At 35.8% G+C, this 21,395-nt stretch overlaps 2 protein-coding genes across 7 annotated transcripts; both read left to right on the plus strand.

Moving 5' to 3' along the window:
- Positions 1 to 27: 27 nt before the first annotated feature.
- Cmc4 (C-X9-C motif containing 4) lies at positions 28 to 18,099 on the plus strand. 3 transcript variants are annotated; one of them, XM_048796812.1, is made up of 3 exons: positions 28 to 161; positions 7,054 to 7,121; positions 17,737 to 18,099. In XM_048796812.1, the coding sequence occupies exons 2-3, from the start codon at positions 7,064 to 7,066 to the stop codon at positions 17,877 to 17,879; spliced, it is 201 nt and encodes a 66-aa protein (XP_048652769.1). In that variant the 5' UTR covers positions 28 to 161; positions 7,054 to 7,063; the 3' UTR covers positions 17,880 to 18,099. The 3 variants fall into 3 exon arrangements, with proteins under 3 accessions (XP_048652769.1, XP_015363005.1, XP_048652767.1); XM_015507519.2 differs by lacking the exon at positions 28 to 161 and adding an exon at positions 278 to 416; XM_048796810.1 differs by lacking the exon at positions 28 to 161 and adding an exon at positions 5,784 to 5,918.
- Mtcp1 (mature T cell proliferation 1) lies at positions 284 to 18,099 on the plus strand. Of its 4 annotated transcripts, XM_048796808.1 has the most exons (8): positions 284 to 416; positions 4,877 to 5,028; positions 5,164 to 5,334; positions 5,416 to 5,467; positions 5,554 to 6,020; positions 7,054 to 7,121; positions 7,443 to 7,537; positions 17,737 to 17,925. In XM_048796808.1, exons 2-4 carry the CDS (start codon positions 4,924 to 4,926, stop codon positions 5,461 to 5,463), a joined length of 324 nt encoding a protein of 107 aa, XP_048652765.1. In that variant the 5' UTR covers positions 284 to 416; positions 4,877 to 4,923; the 3' UTR covers positions 5,464 to 5,467; positions 5,554 to 6,020; positions 7,054 to 7,121; positions 7,443 to 7,537; positions 17,737 to 17,925. The 4 variants fall into 4 exon arrangements, with proteins under 4 accessions (XP_048652765.1, XP_048652763.1, XP_048652766.1 ...); XM_048796806.1 differs by lacking the exon at positions 7,443 to 7,537 and having other exon boundaries at positions 17,737 to 18,099; XM_048796809.1 differs by lacking the exons at positions 5,554 to 6,020; positions 7,443 to 7,537 and having other exon boundaries at positions 17,737 to 17,846.
- Positions 18,100 to 21,395: the final 3,296 nt, after the last annotated feature.

Genomic DNA, 21,395 nt, shown 5'->3' on the forward strand with positions numbered 1-21,395 from the left:
TGGGCAGGCGCTTCTTGAGCGCCGGCGCCCATTTTGCCCGCCCGCTGAGGAGCGCGGTGCGCGGCCTACACGCTTTGGGGACAGCCCTTTGAGGCGACATCTCCGCGAACGCCGGCCTCTTGAGCCAGAGGGACGCTCTTTTGAAAGTCGGTCCTAAAACAGTTAAGGTTTTGTTTTATTTTGTTTTGTTTCCAAGTCACTGCCCATGAATCTCGTACAACTCTCCCTGGACTACTTCCGGTTGCCGGCCAGCGCCTTGCAACTTCAGTTTTAGTGACCTCGGTTGGGGTTGCCCCTCGGCTTTTCCCGGGCTCACGTCACGATCTTGGTTCGAGTGGCCCGGGGTGGGAGACCTGGAAGTTTTAGCCTAGCTGTTCTCGTGGCGGAGAAATTAGCCCAAGAAACGTTATATTCATGTGAGTAACCTTTTGCAGAAACAGTGCTATACTGTATCTGAAAAAGTATCACTCTTGAGCTTGGCTGCTGCTACTTTTTACAAAGGCTTTTAGGTATCTATTTGTTTGATACGGGGAAGAGGAATTAGGGCACTTCAGGTTTTATTCACGTTCGGATATATCACATCAGATATCCAGAAAACAAGTTTCCTCAGATCTTGTCTCAATGGTACCAGACATTGTAAAATTACATTATGAAAGTAATTTTATTTTGCGGTATGTCATCGTGCCAGGGTTAAAAGTACAGATCTTCCAAGTCACAAGTTTATACGAGGATTTTAGGAACGATTCTATATAAAAGAAAATTACATGCCATGTTGCCTCCACAGTCCATCCGCGTTTATGTTTCTGATTTGATTTTCTATTTCCTGTGTATTTCTGTAGACAGGCAGATATGGCAGTACTGGAAAGGGAACATTCCCAAGCTGCTACTTGAAGAGGTGTTGATGCTATGCTCTTTTCTCCCAAGTCAGTTCCAACCCAAGTCTCCCAACAAATAGGGCTCCAAATCAGTGAACTAGCTGTAATGTACATGCCAGCAACCTCCATTTTTACCTAATGCTTAAAGATCACATGGCACAGCTTTCCGTGATAAATTTTGATAATACTGAAGGTTGGAAAATTTTCCAACTGTACGATTACATTGGAACTATCAACATTTTCTCTTAAGTTTTCATTTTATGTTATATATTATTTTCAGTTACTGTATATGGCTAGTGCACCCTGTCCTGATGGGACAGCAACAGCTATTCTTCTCGTTATTGTTTGTTCAAATGGGATATTTTGAATTTATAAAGTTTATTTAGGCATCTTCAAAGAGAAAAACATGTCTTTTTGTTGTGGGCGTCAATCTCATAACAGAATGACATTAACTAACTTTTATAATTCTTATGCCTACCTTTTACACCTCCAAACTTTTAATGGAGTGCAAAAAAACTATTAACATTTATAGCAAATTTATTATGTGCTAGACATAATTTTCATCCTACACCTCAGGAAATTGAGATGGAGAGAAGTTTACTTGTCCACGGTCACAAAGTTTATGACTTACAGAATCACAGATCATACACAGGTCAGGCTGATTTGAGGGTTTGTTGATAATTTCACCCAATGTTATTAGATGAGTTTATTAAAAGACTTCAAATAAAATATGCATATTCAACTGATTAATGTTTAAAAACTGTTCAAACATCTGAAAATTTAAACAAATTATATTTTTCATAAAAGGCACAAAACAGTTATTCTATAAAGGAAAAAAAGTGATGGTTTTACTTAGATCACTACCTAAGGAAGCTCTTCTAGATTATATATTATCCATTTAGAACCTAATTTACAAAATGCCTAAAAATAATCTGTCTAGGCTAATATGGTCTCTGGTGTCAATGTAACCTCCTTGGGGAAAATCTGTTTTAGTGGATAACATAGCTATAAATATATCTAAACATTTTAAAATACTTTTTTATTTGCAGATGGTTATATTGCTTGAATTGAATTGCAAAGGTTTATATTCTCTGTATTGTTTTGTACCTTGTACCTAAGTTTATTTTGAAGTTTTAACCATTTTGGTTCAAGGAGTCCTAAATTTTGTGAACAAGGATCTATGCAAAAACCCCAAAATCACTAGTCAAATAAATTTGGGAAACATTAAACAGCATAGTTTTTTGTTGTTGTTGTTGTTTGTTTGTTTGTTTGTTTTTTACTGCATAACTTGCTGGAGCTTTTGCTGTGGTAGTATCACTCTCCAATATTCCCAAAATTATTTGACTAAGGAAAATGTTGAGAACAAGTGTTCTAAGAATCATGTTTAAGGAAATGGTGTTCCATTCATACAGCTTGTCATTTTTATAGGCTTTGACCTGATTCCTCTTGCTCAGCCTTTGCATTTCTCTACTGAGAATGTTGTTCATTCCTGGTTATGGTGGCTTCTCTGTCTCTTGATCACTGTTGTTGTCTTTCTCTGAGTCACCATGCTTTCTGATTCGTAGCAAGCCCAAGTTCAGGGTAATGTTCTGAGGTTTGTTTCCAGGCTTATCTTGCCTAGTGCCCAGCATGTTAACCTCGGGGTCAAGGCAACACAGCACATTGCCTTTCTTCTGAGAATATTTTGTAGTAACTCATAAGAACCCTTTGTAGTGATTCATAGTAACTCAAAACATCATCTCCAATTTGTTTACCCTCTCTGCCACTGTAATTATTTTACTTTAATATAGTATATCCAATATAAATTTGTTTTCATTCAAAAGAAATTTAAACATTAATGTGTTGTTGTGATAGGATCTATGAAGTTGATATGGTCCTGAAACCCTTAACACTTGGCTTCTAGTTTAAAAAAAAAATATTGGCAACAATTATGGTTTTTTTTTTTTGTTTTGTTTTGTTTTTGTTTTTTGTTTTTGGTGCTCAAAATCAAGGTTTTAACTTTTTATTTATTTATTTTTTTTTATTTTTTTATTTTTTTTTTAACATTTATTTTTTAGTATTTGGCGGACACAACATCTTTGTTTGTATGTGGTGCTGAGAATCGAACCCGGGCCGCACGCATGCCAGGCGAGCGCGCTACCGCTTGAGCCACATCCCCAGCCCTTAACTTTTTATTTTGATAATAGCATATACTGGGTATTGTTTGTGACTTTTCTTTCCAAAGCTCTGGGGAAGAGAAGCAGAATGATTGTTATCTGGTATATGGAAAAAATGGCTTTAAAATATAGAGACTTATGTATTTTAGACAAGTTGGAAGGAAGATGAAAAGTATAAAGCTTGAAATGAACATGGTATTTGGGGGAAAGTTTATTTTGAATACAGTGGTAGTGGTGGTGCTTGCTGGAATAGGTGACAGATAGGATATAAGAATTGAAGAAGAAGAAGAAGAAGGAAGAAGAAATCCAAGATAATTCGTAAGTTTTGAGTGTACAGGATCAGGAGAACTATTGTCAGGATTTGGTTAAGGTGAAAGAGTTTCATCTTTAATGAGTTTGAAATGAGGAAGCACATTCATGTGAAAACAGCAGCATACGCCAGGCTCAGAATCAGATCTACTCAGGGTATGGTGGGTGAAACAACTGTGATGCTCTCAAATTATTCACAAAAGTCAAACCATTCCTTACCTGTATAAAAGTATTTTTCTATTTTCCTTTTTAGGAAAGGAAAACTTAACATTATTAAGGAAAAAATCAGACTCAGATTGTTATCCTTGTAAAAGAGGGCTTGGTTTAGTTTAATTCTTATTTCTGACTTTTTCCTGTTCCTGCATCATATGAGTTCTGACATCTGGTTTGCTCTAGACAATCTCACTCTGAAGGCTCTAACAACCTCCCAAGCTATGCTACATTTTCTTTCCCACCTAATGGCCACCTAATGTGAATAGGAGGTCTTTGTTTAGTGGAACAGATTCCCCATTGCCCTATCTTCTCTGAAAAAGGTAGACCTTTACCTTCGAAACTATGCCACAATGCTGAGTTAGGACAAAAAGATTCATTCGTGCAAAATGCATCTCAAATTATTGTAAGTTCCTAAAATGAGATCCCAGCCTGGGCAGAGGATTGTTATGCAAAGAGCTTGTCCTGCCACCCAAATATTTTGGGAATTGTGCTTCCTTTAGATCTCTCAAAGGGTAGAGGGGCTTTTCTGGCTTGGGAGATAAAAATTTAAACCTATGCCTCAATGGGAAAAAAATGGACTCTTGTAACATCTTGCAGCATTATTAAAATGAAACAAAGATCTAGATGGATAACTATGATTTGTTCTCACTCAGCTCTACATCACCATGATCCCTAAAGTCTCTTGCAGCTCAGAAACTCCATGAAGCTACCCTAAATATTTTTTCAAACATGGAAATCATCTAGAAATCCCCAGCTGCTATAAGTAACCTTTTCTAGTGATCTGATAAATAGGTCCTTTGTCCTTAAATTTTAAATTCCAGTTTAGAAATCCATGCATGTGGTTCAGAATCTTACATTTATTAAAATGGAAACTGCTTGGAAGTGGCTTTTACCTAAGGAATATGGCATGCATATGTCCATGTTACTGACTTCCTGCCAAAATACTTCGTCCTTAGGCACTCTCCTGTGCATTCTCTATTGCTTACATTTTGTCAGACATTTCTTTGTGAATGCAAAGAATATGAGACCAGTACCTAGCCTCCTGTACTGCTTATCCTAGGTTTCCACAAAACTCACTTTGAATTCTTGAGTGCTTTGCAGTCAACAGTTAGCATTACCTGAGGCTTTGCCTGAATGTTTCCTCAGTGTCACTTTTAGTCTTGCAGAAAGTTTCAGATGTCCTTAGTTCTATTTAGGCTGTGCAAATAGACATCTATGGGGTTTGGTTCTGATTGATGGTTCCTAGTCACAGGGCACCTTACTCACTGGTGAGTTATTCAAACCCCAAAAGTCACACCTGTGTCCTGTGCACGGGTGCTACAGGCTTAGGTGGAGAAAAGCAGGGCTAGAATTGGAACCCAAAGCCCAGAATGGCAGGAGAGGATGTGGGGGCTCCACCCGATCACCTCTGGGTTCACCAAGAGGGTATCTACCGCGACGAATACCAGCGCACATGGGTGGCCGTTGTGGAAGAGGTAACTTTTCATTTTGCTTATTTCTTTGATTTTGCTTTCAAGTAACTTGGTTTCTAACCAGTCTCAATATTCTGAAATATTTGTGTGTGTGTGTGTGTGTGTGTGTTTTTTTTTTTAATCATTCTCTTCCATTAGGAGACAAGTTTCCTAAGGGCACGAGTCCAGCAAATTCAGGTTCCCTTAGGTAATGCAGCTAGGCCAAGTCATCTTCTAACCTCCCAGCTACCTCTCATGTGGCAACTCTACCCAGAGGAGCGCTACATGGATAACAACTCTCGCTTGTGGCAGATACAGCATCATTTAATGGTACACATATTGCTTAGTCATTTCTCATTGTATTAGAACTCTCATAACAGAGTACTCTATAAACTTTTCTTTTCCTGACAGGTCAGGGGAGTACAGGAGCTGTTGCTTAAGCTTTTGCCTGATGATTAACCCGGTATGTATTTCTATTTCTCCACCTTCCTCCCCTTCTTTGTTTTCACTCTATTCCGTTGTGGTGATTTTAATGATTTTTTTTTCCAGGTGCTGGGATTCTAGGAAGATATGCTCCTCTATTCTGTTCAGTATATGGCAATCACTTCATCCACCACTGCAGTGCACCCACCCTTGGGCCCAGGGGGGAGGGCATGGGTTGAAAAACTCATCAAGAACACAGAAGTTTAGGAAGGGTTATGAAGAATACTGCAAGTGACACTGCAGAGAGAGGGTTATACAGGCACAAAATGAGTCAACAAAAGCATTTAGTAAGGATACATAACTTGAAATTGACTCCTTTGGAAATTGCCATAGAACCTTTAATGGACATCATCGGCTGGAACTGGGATCTGATGAATCCCACAAAAATCAGCACGTGCTACAGAACAGATGCCCTGATCACCAAGAACTTGGTACTGATTTAGAGAGAAGAGAGCAGCTCCTAGCAGCATCAACATCTATTTGTCGCTTATTTGCCCTGCAGCACATTCACCTGCCTTTCCTTCTCCCATCCTGTAAATATCCTAGGTTTTGCTCTGGTGTTTCCCATCCCAGTACTGACCTAATTTGTATCTATTGAGAACTTAGGGGATTCTGAAAAAAAATTATTTGCATTGATGAAATTAGCTACAAAGGCTTCTAGGCCTTTTTTCTTTCTGAAATTGTGTCTTCCAATTATTAGAAGTTGCACATCAAGATTGTAGGCACTAAAATTCCTTCTTTGGTTACATATTTTAAATAGGCTGGTTTCCATAAGAGCTCCACAAACTCATTTTAGCTGCTTAATCAATAAGCACCTTTCTCAGGACATAGTAGACAAACATTGCTGATTTCTAGGAAAGGACTTACCACCTATAAAGAATTTCCTGAGTCAAAGTAATTATAACAGTTTATATACATTAAAATGTTTTTTTTAAAGCATTGGGCTGGGTGCAGTGGCATGCGCCTATAATCATAGCTCCTGGGCAGGTTGAGGGCAGGTTGAATTCAGGAGTTCCAGACCAACCTCAGCAATATAGCAAGACCCTGTCTCAAAAAAAAAAAAAAAAAAAAAAAGAGTCTTGGTAATAATAATCACCATGTTTTGAATCTTTACTTACTGCCTTCTAGACACTATTCTATACACTTTATATCTTTATCACATTTAGTTCTTCCATCAATCCTTTGAGGTAGGTATGATCTCATTTTACACATGAGTAGTGAGGAAAAAGGCTGAGGAAATTCAATCATTTATTAAGGGTTTCCTCTCTGAATGATACAAATGGGCAGCTGTCTAGGCCCATTGACCTGCAGCATCAGTTCCTCTGGCCCAACATTTGTTTATAATATGCAGGACGAGTACATTGAATTTAAGGATTTTTTTTCCCATGTAAAGCTATTTATTTCTTCTAACCTTAAAGAACTGGATATTATAAAAATACAGTTGGTTCATCCTACACGGGAAGAGTATTTATAGTGTAATTTTTAATTGTCTCTGAAGAAAATTCCATGTAAGGAGCTTTATTTATGAGTAAAAAAGCAAAATAAAAATCATTTTTCTTGTTTTAGTTTTCTGGATATGCCGCAAAAGGATCCGTGCCAGAAACAAGCCTGTGCAATACAGAAATGTTTACAAGGTAGTATGTAAAATGCTTTTAAGATATTTTTGACTTTATCTGTAAACTGTAAGAGACCAATTATTCTTTTATACAAAAAATAAAAAGTGATATGCTCTAAGTTAGGGGAGCTCAATCCTAATTGTACATTAGAATCATCTGGAGAGTTTTAACGACTTGCCTAGAACAATTAAATCAGAATTCCTGGAGCTAGGGTCTGAACATGAATCATTCTGGAGAGTTAAGCAGATTTTTGTTGTTGTTGTTTTACGGATTAAACCCAGAGGTGCTTAACTATTGAGGCACATCCGCAGCCCTTTGTATTTTTTTATTTTGAGATAGGGTCTTGCTGAATTGCTGAGAGCCTTGCAAGTTGCTGATGCTGACTTGAACCTGTGATGCTCTTGCCTCAGCCTCCTGAGCCACTGAGATTACAGGTATGCACCACCATGTCCTGCATGAGATGATTTTTAATGCACAGCCAGAGTTGAGAATTCCTGAGCTGAGCAAAGTTCTTTTTATTTTGTTTTTTTCCACATAAATTTTGAGGGAATTTTAAACACATGGCAACAAGAATACATACAGATGGCTGGGCGCAGTGGTGCATATCTCCAATCCTATTGATCAGGAGGCTGAGGAAGGAGGATGGAGAGTTCAAGGCCAGCGTCAGCAACTTAGCAAGACTCTGTCTCAAAAAACAGAAAAAAGAGATAGGGATGTAGCTCTGTGGTAGAGCACCCTTGGGTTCAGTCCCCAGCACTGAAAAAAAAAAAAGCCAAATAGATAATTAAAATGAAAAATTTAGGCTAAAAGAAAAACAGTGAATTTGAGTAAAACTTAGACAAAAAATGACTGTGAATAAAAAATTCCTGGGAAGTAGTTCCTACAATTAACACATGTCTATTATTCTAAAGAGCCAGTTTTTGCTTTTTTTAAATATTTATTTTTTAGTTTTAGGTGGACACAATATCTTTATTTTACATTTATGTGGTGCTGAGGATTGAACCTAGTGCCTCGTGCATGCTAGCCAAGCGCTCTCCCACTGAGCCACAACCCTAGCCCCTCCCAAGAGCCAGTTTTTTCTTATCAAAATGTTACATATAGAGGCTGGGGCTGTAGCTCAGTAGTAGAACACTTGCTTAGCTTGCGTGAAGCACTGGGTTCAATCTTCAGCACCATATAAAAATAAATAAATAAATAAATGTACTGTGCCCATCTATAACTAAAAATAAATTTCAAAAAAATATTTTAAAAAATCTTGCATACATAATATTTGCCAGATTTTATCAAATGTTGCTTTTCAAATAATACTGGATAATATGAATAAATTTTACAACATATCTTTATATATACACAAACACACATATATATATTTACATTGCTGCTTTGTTTATAATAGTGATGAACAGAATCATATCATGCAATGATTACACAATTAAAGGTTATAAACCAATTTTTGAACCCCTAAAAACCCCCAATAAACAAAAAGTGTGATGATTATGTAGTGGTGATGATTACATGCTTAAATGTGGTAGGTTTTGGTCTAGATCTCATTCTTTTACCAAACTGTTCCTAGAGGGGTGGTGATTCTAGTGTTCTGTTTCTAATTTAAAATAAGATCTAGTATAGTATTTTACATTTGATAAATTACATACAAAGTATTTTTATTTTTCTAAAGATAACCATTTAGCTCATTAAAACATTTGTTTTTGCTACTAGTTATATAGTATTTCTAATAGGACCTAGAAAGGAGTCTTCCAAACAGTTTTTAAAAAATGTTTATTTTTTAGTTGTAGTTGGACACAGTACCTTTATTTTATTTTTATGTGGTGCTGAGGATTGAACCCAGGGCCTCCCACATGCTACATGAGTGCTCTACCACTGAGCCACAACCCCACCCCACAAGTATTGTTTTTATTTGTTTTAATTAGGTATACAAGCAACATTTATTGCTTGTATAACTAACTGCCATTCTGACAGTGAGATGAAATCTTATTTTTTTTAGTAGAATGTACTTTGACACATTATATATAAATGGAGTATAATTTCTCATTCTTCTGGTTGTATGTGATGTAGAATCACATGTCCTTATGTACATAGGACATAATGTAATAATACGTAATATAATGTAATAATGTCAGATTCATTCTACTATCCTTCCTACCCCTAAACACCTCCCCTCTCTTCACTCCCTTCTACCTAATCCAAAGTAATTGTATTCTTTCTTAGCCACTCCCCATCGTGAATTAGCATCCACATATCAGAGAAAACATTCAGCCTTTGGTTTGGGGGGATTGGCTTATTTCGCTTAGCATGATATTCTCTAGTTCTATCCATTTACTGGCAAATGCCATAATTTCATTATTCTTTGAGGCTGAGTAATATTCCATTGTGTATATATATACACCATATTTTCTTTATTCATTCATCTGTTGAAGGAGACCTAGGTTGGTTCCATAGTTTAGCTATTGTGAGTTGAACTGATATAAACATTGATGTGGCTGCATCACTTTAGTATGATGATTTTAAGTCCTTTGGGTATAAACTGAGGAGTGGATAGCTGGGTCAAATGGTGGTTCCATTCCCAGTTTTCTGAGGAAATCTCGATACTGCTTTCCATAGTGGTTGCCCCAATTTGCAGTCCCACCAACAATGTATAAGTGTACCTTTTCCACCACATCCTTGTCAACATTTATTGTTGCTTGTATTCTTGATAACTGCCATTTTGACAGTGAGATGAAATCTTATTTTTTTAATTGCATGCACGTTTAAGTCATTATCCTTTTTTATACCATTATTTTATTTTTAAGTGGTGCTGAGGATTGAACCCAGTATCTTGCACATGCTAGGCGAGCGTTCTACCACTGAGCCACAACTGCAGCCTGTGAGATGGAATCTTAGAGTAGTTTTGATTTGCATTTCTCTAACTGCTAGAAATGTTGAACATTTTTTCACATGTTTGTTGATCAATTGTATATCTTCTTCTCTGAAGTGTCTGTTCAGTTCATTGGCCCATTTATTGATTTTTTTTTTTTTGGTATTAAGTTTTTTGAGTTCTTTATATATCCTGGAGATTTGTGCTGTATCTGAGGTGTATGTGGTAAAGATTTTCTCCCATTCTGTAGGCTCTCTCTTCATATTATTGTTTCTTTTGCTGAGAACAATCTTTTTTAGTTTGAATTCATCCCATTTATTGATTCTTGATTTTACTTCTTTTGCTTTAGGAGTCTTATTAAGGAAGTCAGAACTTGGGCTGACATGGTGAGGATTTGGGCCTACTTTTTCTTCTATTTCACACAGGTTCTCTGTTCTAGTGCCTAAATCTTTGATCCACTTTGAGTTGAGTTTCATGCAGGGTAAGAGATCAGGGTTTAATTTCATTTTGTTAGCACCATTTGTTGAAGAGGCCATCTTCTCACCAATAAATGTTTATGATGCCTTTGTCTAGTATGAGATAACTGTATTTATGTGGGTTTGTCTTTGTGTCTTCTATTCTGTACCATTGGTCTACGTGTTTGTTTTGTGCCAATACCATGCTATTTTTGTTACTATACCTCTGTAGTATAGTTTAATGTCTGATATTGTGATGCCTCCTGCTTCACTCTTCTTGCTAAGGATTGCTTTGGCTATTCTGGGTCTCTTATTTTTCCATATACGTTTCATGATTGTTCTTTTCTAGTTCTATGAAGAATGTCATTGTAGTATAGTTGGCATTTTAATAGGAATTGCATTAAATCTATATAGCACTTTTGGTAGTATGGCCATTTTGACAAGATTAATTCTGCCTATCCAGGAGCATGGGAGATATTTCCCTCTTCTAAGGTCTTCCTCAATTTTTTTTTTTAGTGTTCTTACTATTTTTTAAAGCATGCTCCTTGATTAATATATCTAAAAACGCAAAAATACTCTTAATTTTTTACTTTCATTAAAAAAACATTTTATTAGTACATTATAATTATATATATTAGTGGGATCATTGTGAGATGTTCACTCATGCATATAACATAATTTATTCAACTCTGTTCCCTAACAATTGCCCTTTCTATCCCTTCCTTGATATCCTGGTCCCCTTTTTCTTTTCTAATGGTCTCCCTTCTGTTTTCATGAGATCCCCTTTTTTATTCCTGTTTTCTCTCTAGCTTCTGCATATTATCTACTCTTGACTCTCTGAGTTTGACTTATTCACTTACCACGATGTGTTCCAGTTTCATCCATTTACCAGCAAATGACATAATTTACTCTTCTTTTTAATTTTTTTTTTAAAAATTGTTGACAGACCTTTATTTATTTGTATGTGGTGCTGAGAATCAAACACAATATATACATATTGATATAATATGCTGAATTTAGTTCTTTCAAAATGGTATGGCTGGGTCATGTAGTGCTTCCATTCCTAGTCTTTTGAAGAACCTCCTACTGATTTCCATAGTGGTTGTACTAATTTACAGTCTCATCAACAGTGAATGAGTATTCCTTTTACCCTGCATCCTTACCAGCATTTATTACTTTTTGTATTTTTTTATATTCTTAATGAATGCTATTTTAATGGAAGTGAGATGAAATCTCAGTGTAGATTGGATTTGCAATTTCCTTATTTCTAAAGATGTTGAACATTTTTTCCTATTTGTTGACCATTTGTATTTTTTTCTTTTGCGAAATGTCTGTTTAATTCATTGATTGGTTTGTTTTTTGGTGATAATTCTTTCAAGTTCTTTATATATTCTGGATCTAAATCCTGTGTTAGAGAAGAGTAGCTGGCAAAGATTTTTTCCCATTCCAAAGACTTTCTCTTCACACTCTTTTTTCCCAGTTGGCTGCATATTGCGTTATTTATTTAACTAATCAATCTTTTATCAATAGGTAATTTCCCTTTCTTTCCATTTTTCTTTCTTTCTTCATCCCCTCCTTCTTTTTGCTTGCTTGCTTCCTTCCTCATTTTTTAGATTACAGTTATGGAATGAATGACATCATAAGTGTATCTTGCTTGAACATAGGAATTTGTAAATCTAGAACATATTCTTTGTTGTGGAAATACTGAGGCAGAAGTTATATACCTACATTTATTTATTTATTTATTTTGAAAAATGCTGTGAAATTTCTTTGGTTTAAAGTTATATATTTCAGATGACTATATGTTTTTTAATTTATATATGACAGCATAATGCATTATAATTCTTTGCTCTTTCATCACTCTCTTTACACTCTTAATTGTTTTCCTTGCTGTGCAGAAACTTTGACACCATCCCATTTATTAATTCTTGGTTTTATTTCCTGAGCTTTAGCAGTCCTATTGAGGAAGTCATTGCCTGCACTTATATGATGGAGTGTTTCTCCTATTTTCTAGCAGTTGCAGTGTTTCTGGTCTAATTGCTAGGTCTTTGATTCATTTTGAGATGATTTTTGTGTAGGGTAAGATACGGAGAAATAGTTTTATTCTTCTACATATGAATAACCAGTTTTCCCAGCTTTATTTGTTAAAAAGGATGCCTTTTCTCCAATGTATGTTTTGAACACCTTGTCAAGGATCAGGTGACTGTATGAATATGTTTTCTGCCTTCTTTTCTATTCCATTGGTCATTATGTCTATCTTGTTGCCAATATCATGCTGTTTCTTGTTACTGTAGTTCTGTAGTATAATTTGAGATCAGGTAGTGTGGCGCGTAATTGCTTTGCTATTCTGGGTCTTTTATTCTTCCATATGAATTTCAGGACCGCTTTTTCTGGTTCTGTGAAGAGTGTCATTGGTGTTTTAATGGAGATCGCATTGAATCTGCAGATTGCTTTTGGTGATATGGCCATTTTAACAACTTCAATTCTGCCTGTCCAGGAATACAGGAGGTCTTTCCATCTTCCGAGGTCTTCAATATTCTATAGTTTTCATTGTAGAGGTTTTTCACCTCCTTGGTTAGATTTATCCATAGGTTGGTTGGTTGGTTGGTGTTCAGGGTATCATGAAAGAAATTTTTTCCTGATTTCCTTCTCAGCAGTTCATTATTGGTGTATAGTAAAACTATTGGTTTTTTTAAAGTGGATTTTGTATTCCTCAAATTATTCCATAAAGTAGAGAAGGGTGGGGACTCCCAAATTAATTCTATGAAGATAGCATCACCATGATACCAAAACCATATAAACACATCAATTAAACTACAGACTGATATTTCTGATGAACATAGATATAAAAATCCTTAATAAAATATTAGCATTTCATATTCAATAACACATTAAGAAGATTGTATACATCATGATCAAGTTGTTGTTTGGTTTGGTTTGATTTGATTTTGTACCAGGGTCTGAACCCAGGGACGTTTAACCACTGAGCCACATCCCCAGCCCTTTTTATATTTAGAGACAGGATCTCACTAAGTTGCTTAGGGCCTTGTTAAGTTGCTGGGGCTGGCTTTTGAATTCGTGATCTTCTTGCCTCAGCCTGCCCAGCCACTGGGATTATAGGCATATGCCACCACGCCTGTCTAAATTGGTTTTATTCTAAGGATGCAAGGATGTTTCAACATACAAAAATCAATAAATGCTGATGAATATCAGCTGACTAGTGTTTGTCAGCTCCACAAGTCTTCTATTGAAGTATTTTTGGGTCTCATGTATAGAATTCTATCTGCAAACAGTGATAATTTGACTTCTTCTCTTCCTACTTTATCTCTTTGATTCCCTTCTCTTGCCTAATTTCTCTGGCTAGTTTAAAAGACTATATTGAATAGAAGTGGTAAGAGTGGATATTCTTGTCTTGTTCTTGATTTTAGAGGAAATGCATTCAGTTTTCTCCCATTCCCTATGATGCTGGCTTTGAGTTTGACATATATAGCCTGTATGGTGCGATGGTAAGTTCCTCCTATCCCTAGTTTTTTGCAGTGCTTTTAACATGAATGTGTGCTAGATTTCATCAAAGGCTTATTTCTGCTCCTGTTATTATGATCATGTGATTTGGTCTTTAAATCTATTTATGTGATGAATTATATTTATTGATTTGCATATGTTGAAATATCCTTGCATCCCTGGTGTAAAAATAATTTGATCATGGTGTACAATCTTCTTAATGTGGTTTTTAATGAAATGCTAACATCTTATTAAGATTTTTTATATCTATGATCATCATGGATATCGGCCTGTGGTTTTCTTTATTTGACGTGTTTATAAGGTTTGGTATCAAGTTGATGCTGGCTTCGTGGAATGAATTTGGGGGTGCCCCCCTTTTCTGACTTCATGGAATACTATCAGGAACACTGGCATTATTTTTTTTTCTTTAAAGGTCTGATAGAATTCAGCTATGAATCCATCTGGTCCTGAGCTTTTCTTTGTTAGAAGGATTTTTTTTTATTTTTTGGTATTTGGGATTAAACTCAGGAGTTCTTAACCACTGAGTCATAACTGAGCCACATCCCCAGCCCCCCCCCCTTTTTTTTGAGAGAGAGAGAGAGAGAGAGAATTTTTTAATATTTATTTTTTAGTTCTTGGTGGACACAACATCTTTGTTTGTATGTGGTGCTGAGGATCGAACCTGGGCCACACGCATGCCAGGCGAGCGTGCTACCGCTTGAGCCACATCCCCAGCCCCCTTTTTATTTTTCATTTTGAAACAGGGTCTCGCTAAGTTACTGAGGTTGACTTTGAACTTGGATTCTCCTGCCTCAGCCTCCCAAACTGCTAGGATTACAATGTGTCACCAAACCTGGCTGTTAGAAGGATTTTAATTGCTAGTTTAATTTCATTACTTATTAGGTCTGTTTGGATTTTCAATCTTTTTGGTTCAGATTTGATACCTTGTATGTGTTTAGAAACATGTCCGTTTCTTCTAGATTTTCTGATTTAAAATGTAAGTTTTTAAAGTAGTCTCTGAAATTTCAGAGTTTTCTGTGATGACATCTCCTTTTTCATCTCTTAATTTTATTAATTTGGATCTTCTCTATTTTTGGGTAGTTTACATAGGGCTTATCAATCTTGTTTATCTTTTTAAAGAACCAAATCTGTTACATTGATCCCTTGTATTACTTTTTATTCTCTATTAATTTCAGCTCTTAATTATTTCTTTCCTACTACTTATTTGGGAATGATTTGTTCTTGTTTCACTGGGACCTTTGAGGTACATCATTAGGTTATTTATTTTGAATCTTTATGATTTTGTTAGGGAGGCATTCATAGCTATAAATTTTCCTTTTAGAATCATCTTCATAGTGTTCCAGTTTCTGGTTTGTTTTATGTCTATTCTCATTCAATTCTAGGAATTTTAAAATTTCTCCTCAAATGTCACCGGTTTCATCTCTCACTCAAAAGTTTATTGTTAAATATCCATGTGTTTATATAGTTTCTACAGTTTCTTAGTATTGATTTCTAATTTCATTCCATTATCTGATAAGATTCAAGGGAATATATCAATCTTTTTTTTATATTTGCCAAGACTCGCTTTATGACTTAAAATATGGTCTATTTTGGAGAAGGTTCCATGAGCAGCTGAGAAGAAAGTGTATTCAGGTATTATTGGATGAAATTTTCTATAGATTTCATTTAGGTTTATAGTATTTTTTTTAGGTTTAAATGATCTATTTGTTGGTGAGAGAGGTGTGTTGAAATCACCCAGTATTTTCATACTGGGATCTATCCAAGTCTTTATACCAAAAGTAGTGTCTGCATTATATAATTAGGTGCACCAACATTTGGGGCATAAATATATACTATCATATCTTCCTGTTGGATTCTTCCCTTTAGCAGTATGATATTTTCTCTCCTGGTTAATTTTGACTTGGAAGTTTGCTTTGTCGGATGAGAGTAATTTGTTTTGACTCCGTTCACATAGTATATCCATTTTCATCCTTTCACTTTCACAGTGGCTGTCTTTGCCTGCAAGGTGAGTCTTTTGCAAACAATATATAATTGGGTCTTATTTTTTAACCCATTTTGCCAGCCTGACTCTTAATTGGAGAATTGAGACCATTTTCGTTCAAAGTTATTATAGAGATGCTTAATATTTCTTACCATTTTGATTTTTAATGTTTTGGTTCTAATTCTTATGTGGAGCAAAGTCCTTTGTAAATTGACTCATTTTAAAACTAGTCTTCAAGGCAGGGGGAATTGCTCAGTGGTGTTTACTTAGCATGTACAAGGCATTGAGTTTGGTCTCCAGCACTGCAAGACAAAAGAAAAGAGTAAACCAGGCTTCACTGAAGCTGCAACTGACCACTCTTTTATTTAAACCAATTTGGTATAAGGTGGTTTGAAAATACAATTGGAATTCAGGCTGCCAGATTCAGCAATTCACTCAGTATGAAAAGTGAATTTCTATTAAGGAATATTTGACGTTATTTGCCTGTTTAGCTTCAATTCATATTAGAGGATTTTATTTTTTATCAGCAAATGATTATTGCCAGAACAAATTAAAAAAAAGCTATAGAACTACCTGAAAATTGGCTTTTTGGTAATTTTCCCATTATTAAAGTAATAGATGGATGCTCTTGAAATTATAGAAACAAGTAAAGGAGAAATGGTTAAGGATTCCCCAAATACCCACCACCTAAAGAAAACCCTTATTTCGTTTATCTTGGTTCATATTATGATGGAAGCACTATTTTATAGTCTTTTAGATTATTCTAAAATGTTGATGCATAATACCATTTTAATTTTTTTAATTCTAATTTGCTATATGGCAGCAAAATGCAATTCATTTCATATTACAAAAATAGAGCACAATTTTTCATGTCTCTTATTGTATACAAAGCATAATAATATCATTTTAGTCATAATTTTCTTTATTCTCTCCAACTTTAATAAAAAAGGAAAAAATGTGGGCTTTTAATTTTTTTGCTTATAATTTCTTCTCCTAAATAAATCCTTATATGATTTGAAGTAGTAACTCAAAAGGACAATAAGACAATAGGAGAACAAGAACCAAGTTAAAAAATTGGTTCCACACTCTTGGTGCAATATGAAACAGTGAAAGCAGAAAAGACTATACACTTGCTAGATGTGAAGGGCTTTACACATGGTAAAAAATTTAATCCTTTCACACAAGATGGACACTACTATGACTGCCCTTTTTGAGCTGGAAAAATAGACTCAGAAATTATGTAACTTGTCCAGGGTCACATAACTAGTAAGTGGTATAGTTAACTTCCATGCAGCTTCTCAGATTACCTGCAGCTGACATAAAATCTTTTACATCAAGTTCTCCCTACTTAGGGACTCTGCAGATGTGTTCTGTGAAGAGCCAAGCAGATAATATTTTAGGCTATGGAGGCCATAAGGTCTTTATTGTATATTCTCTATGTGTATTTATAACCTTTAAAAATCATGCTTACATATGTGGGTCCTGTACATTTTTCTAATTTATCAAATTTCCAAGAGATCAGTGACTACTAATACTAATAATAACCACTGCCTTAAAAGAAAGATAATCTATTAACTCACTAGTAAAAGGAAATGATGTACTAAAAGTTTTCGAGTACTTTGTACATCATACTTTTTTTCCCTAATTGACCTATTGACAGGTATCTAAATCAGAAAGAATTTCATTGACTTAGATATGTCTTTTTTCTTCCAGTTCCATAGTTAAAAGAGATAGTAAGTGCTGATCTTTTTACCTTCTCAGCCATGTGAGATCATGACTGGGGTCTCCCTGTCTATTTTGCAGCCAACAACTACATCGAATCAAAGTGTCAGGCTGTTATCGAAGAACTGCGTAAGTGTTGTGCTCGATATCCCAAGGGAAGATCTCTCGTCTGTTCAGGATTTGAAAAAGAAGAAAACCAGACACTGAAGTCTCCAGCAAAGTAAAGTTCTGCTGAAGAATTAATTAAATGCTGCTCCATGTTTCTACCAAGCACATTTTATTTATCCTCCCTTTCTTTAGGCCAGGTAGCAGCAAATAGGAAAAGAAAAATCAACTGTAAGAGCTAGTGGAATATGCCATCTATGCAGAACAGATGATTTTATTAAGACATGTGTAGAATGTCATAAAATTGAGCTGCTAAAATAAACCTGTTTAAGTGAAAAATTTTGGCTTGGTACTAAGTGTATTTTAAGGATCTTCAGTACAGGTTACTAATGAATTCTCTTTAGCACTTGAATTCATACCACCAGTCATATGAGACATGAGGTGAAGATTCATGCCTCCAGGGTAACAAGCATAAATTACGTGCTGAATTAACTCAAAACTTCCTTTAACCTAACTCCATACCTGTTGTACTTCCAATAATACAAAATGTCCTTCTAGGTGCCAGTAGGAATATTTCTTTCTGCCTTTACATCCCCACCACAGTGCCTAGTCAGAAGAAGGTGCTTAATATTTTTTCACTCAGTGGTATGAAAGGCATAGAAATGATTTTTGTAATGTTTAGTGATCCCTAATTTATTGTGAATGAAGAAAAAAATTCCATTGGAAGTCAGGCGAGCAGGAACAAAATAAAAAATCTTAGTTCATATACCTATTTTTTATATCCTTATAGTCAAAACCTGCTCTAATAAATCCAGATATTAATAAAAATCTACTGAATGAAGCCTTTTGGCAATTGACAGCTACCTTATGGCCATCCACTTGGCTCAAATAGATACTAGAACTGCCATTGCCCCTCCTTCCAAAAAGAAAAAGATGACTTTATGAGCAAATTCTGATAGGTCCTTGATGACTAAATGCCATTATTTTAGGCCAACTGTTTCTTTTTTTTTAACCTTTATTATTTTATTTATTTTTATGTGGTGCTAAGGATTGAACCCAGTGACTCACATGTCCTAGGCAAGCCCTTTACCACTGAACTACAACCTCAGCCCCTAGACAAACTGTTTCTTTAAAGCAGCATTTCTGAAAGTGTTTCTAGGAATAGTAATGAAAAAAAAATCTTTGGATATTTGGGGAATACTAGGTTAAACACAGGTAAACAGGTTTCTTTCCTGTTGGACTTTGGAGTTTTTCCTATGTTAATGTGAATTATGATTCTTTAGAAAGGACTATTGTATTGCCATTGTGAATCCAGTTTGCAGACAAGAGAAATGTTGCTTTAGAGATGTCTGGTCCACACACCAGGGAAACAGTGCTAAATTTCCATGAAATGATTTAAATAAACTCTCATGTTAATAGTAAAACAATTTAATAAAGCATTTTACAACTATAATGTTTACATCATCTATGGATCTAAATTACATTTAAAATTATCAATAGATTGTGGTGCTAAGATTTACATTACCATTACAAATCAAATAGATGGCTTTTCTGTGTTTTAGTTGTGGCTTTCTTAACAATGTCCCCCTGCTGCCAGGTATTTAGAGTTTTGAAAGATTCAAAACAATTTTCCTTCCTTTAAACAGATCTATTGGAAGCCATTGGTTTAATCAATCTCATTCTCTTTAGCCATTATTATGATGTAGATAAAAATACAATAGCCATTAGAGAAGGTTTAACATTCAAATGTTTTTTGTGATAGGAGTTGATATTAACAGTGAAACTCAGTCTTCAGGGAAGTTGGAAACTATGATATCCTCTATCTTAGAGATTTAAAAAAAGCACCACAGTACAATTCCCTTCCTTGCATCTACTCAAATTTTGTGAACTGTAATATCGTACTCTTGTTCAGTATGTAGCAGGTATCTCAAGTTGTAGGGCACTTAATTTATAATGATATTGAAGTCCTATTAAGTAGTCACATTAATAGCAGAACTATAATTTTATTAGTACCAGCTACCAACTCTTTTACTTCAGTGGTTCTCAGTCCTGGCTGCTCATTAGAAACATCTGCAACATTTTGAAACCTCAGGCTGCCACAACAGCACCCTAGACCACTGAAGTCAGAATCTCTAGGATGAAAGCCAGGCATCAGTAGATTTTACAGTTCTACAGATGATACACCCATGTGCAAAAAAGGTTGAGAAGCACTGTTCTCAATAATCATGTCATTTCTTAACATTTTAAAATTGGAAAAAGTTTTGGCAAGTCAAAAATGTGAAAAAAGTGCAACACTGTTTTCTTTAGAAAAATAGTTTGTAAATTCATGATCCCTTCAGAATAAAGGCATCACAGATATAAGCCACACTGTAAGATTTCTGGGAAATCAGGTCAAGAAATAAATTAGGTTTCCATCCTGTTTTCCAAGAGTTCACACTAATACTGAAGCCAGATTTAAAGTTAGGTAGCCAGTGTAGTTAGATAAATCGGGTCTAATGCCGAGTGAAATCTAAAATGGAGGCCATGCTGGCAATGATTCCGGGAAACGCAGGACAGCTCATGGAATGTTAATGAAGTCCCGAAAAGGCCCTAGGCCAAAGTCCACCTCAAAGAAATGTTAATGAACAGCCCCCAGCAAAAAGGTGCTGACTCAGAAGTCCTTCCAGACCAGATTACTTCTTTGGCCCACCTGTGTCCCACCCCTCGGGCCTTCCCACCTACATTCCATCACTGAAAGAACTATAAAAAGGGGAGACAACATCCCTTCCACAGATTCCACCTCTTGGGTCCCCTTCTTCCTCCGGGAGAAGTCTTTTCTGCTGTCCTTTAATAAACTTCTAATTTCTACTCTGACCTTGCCTCGGCGTGCTTCTTTGGTGCTTCTTTGGTGTTATTCTTCAACATTGGGGAAGCAAGGACTCGTCACCGGTCAACAGCGGTAACAATACTATGTAAGTGACTATTGGGCAGAGAACCCTTTTTAGTTCTGGACCTAATTTCCAAGAAATCATACTAGACATGCATGACAGGGGAGCAGTCTAATTTTCCTACAGGACTGCGTGTAGGAGTTTCCCTCATGGAAGAAACAGATCATCCAAAACACTGATACTCAAAAATTCTAAATCCATCTCTATACTATTTTTTCAAGCAGAGACTTATGGTATTTTCCCAAACTGTAAAAAAAGTACAAGATGCAAATAAAAACTCAACCATTTTTTATGCCTATCTTTCTGGCAAACATTGATCAAAAGAATGAACAAAAAACACATTAATAGTTAACCACACAGGAACTCTGCCTTTCAAAACCACAAGCACCAGCCCTAAGGGAGTGTTAGCTAGAATTATGTTAAACTCCTCCATCTTGAATATGTCTGGTCTTCTTCCAGAATCCACAAGATAGTAACTGTTCAGATCCAGAAGCTGAGTGGTGGGAGGTCCAAAGCAAACAATGGCCATTTGAATGAAGGATAGTCTTGTTACCATATCATCAGAATGCCAGTAACACTTATAACAGTGGGGTTGCTCAAGCAGGTTTCCTTTGAGCTCAAGGTCAGCAAAGAGAATCAGAGCTTGGGGAGACTAGAAGCTTAAGAGTCAAACCTTTTGAGCCCAAGCAGGCAGCTGCCAGAAAGTGC

This window comes from Marmota marmota, unplaced genomic scaffold (assembly GCF_001458135.2).
Source record: "Marmota marmota marmota unplaced genomic scaffold, marMar, whole genome shotgun sequence".
In the NCBI taxonomy this organism is placed as follows: Eukaryota; Metazoa; Chordata; class Mammalia; order Rodentia; family Sciuridae; genus Marmota; species Marmota marmota.

Excerpts from the sequence above, each read along its gene's own strand:
- Mtcp1 (XM_048796806.1), top strand. The coding sequence starts at position 4,924 with ATGGCAGGAGAGGATGTGGGGGCTCCACCCGATCACCTCTGGGTTCAC. Across the intron at positions 5,029-5,163 it reads GGGTGGCCGTTGTGGAAGAG|GAGACAAGTTTCCTAAGGGC; the intron begins GTAACTTTTCAT and ends CTCTTCCATTAG. Across the intron at positions 5,335-5,415 it reads AGATACAGCATCATTTAATG|GTCAGGGGAGTACAGGAGCT; the intron begins GTACACATATTG and ends TTTTCCTGACAG.
- Cmc4 (XM_048796812.1), top strand. The coding sequence starts at position 7,064 with ATGCCGCAAAAGGATCCGTGCCAGAAACAAGCCTGTGCAATACAGAAA. Across the intron at positions 7,122-17,736 it reads AATACAGAAATGTTTACAAG|CCAACAACTACATCGAATCA; the intron begins GTAGTATGTAAA and ends TCTATTTTGCAG.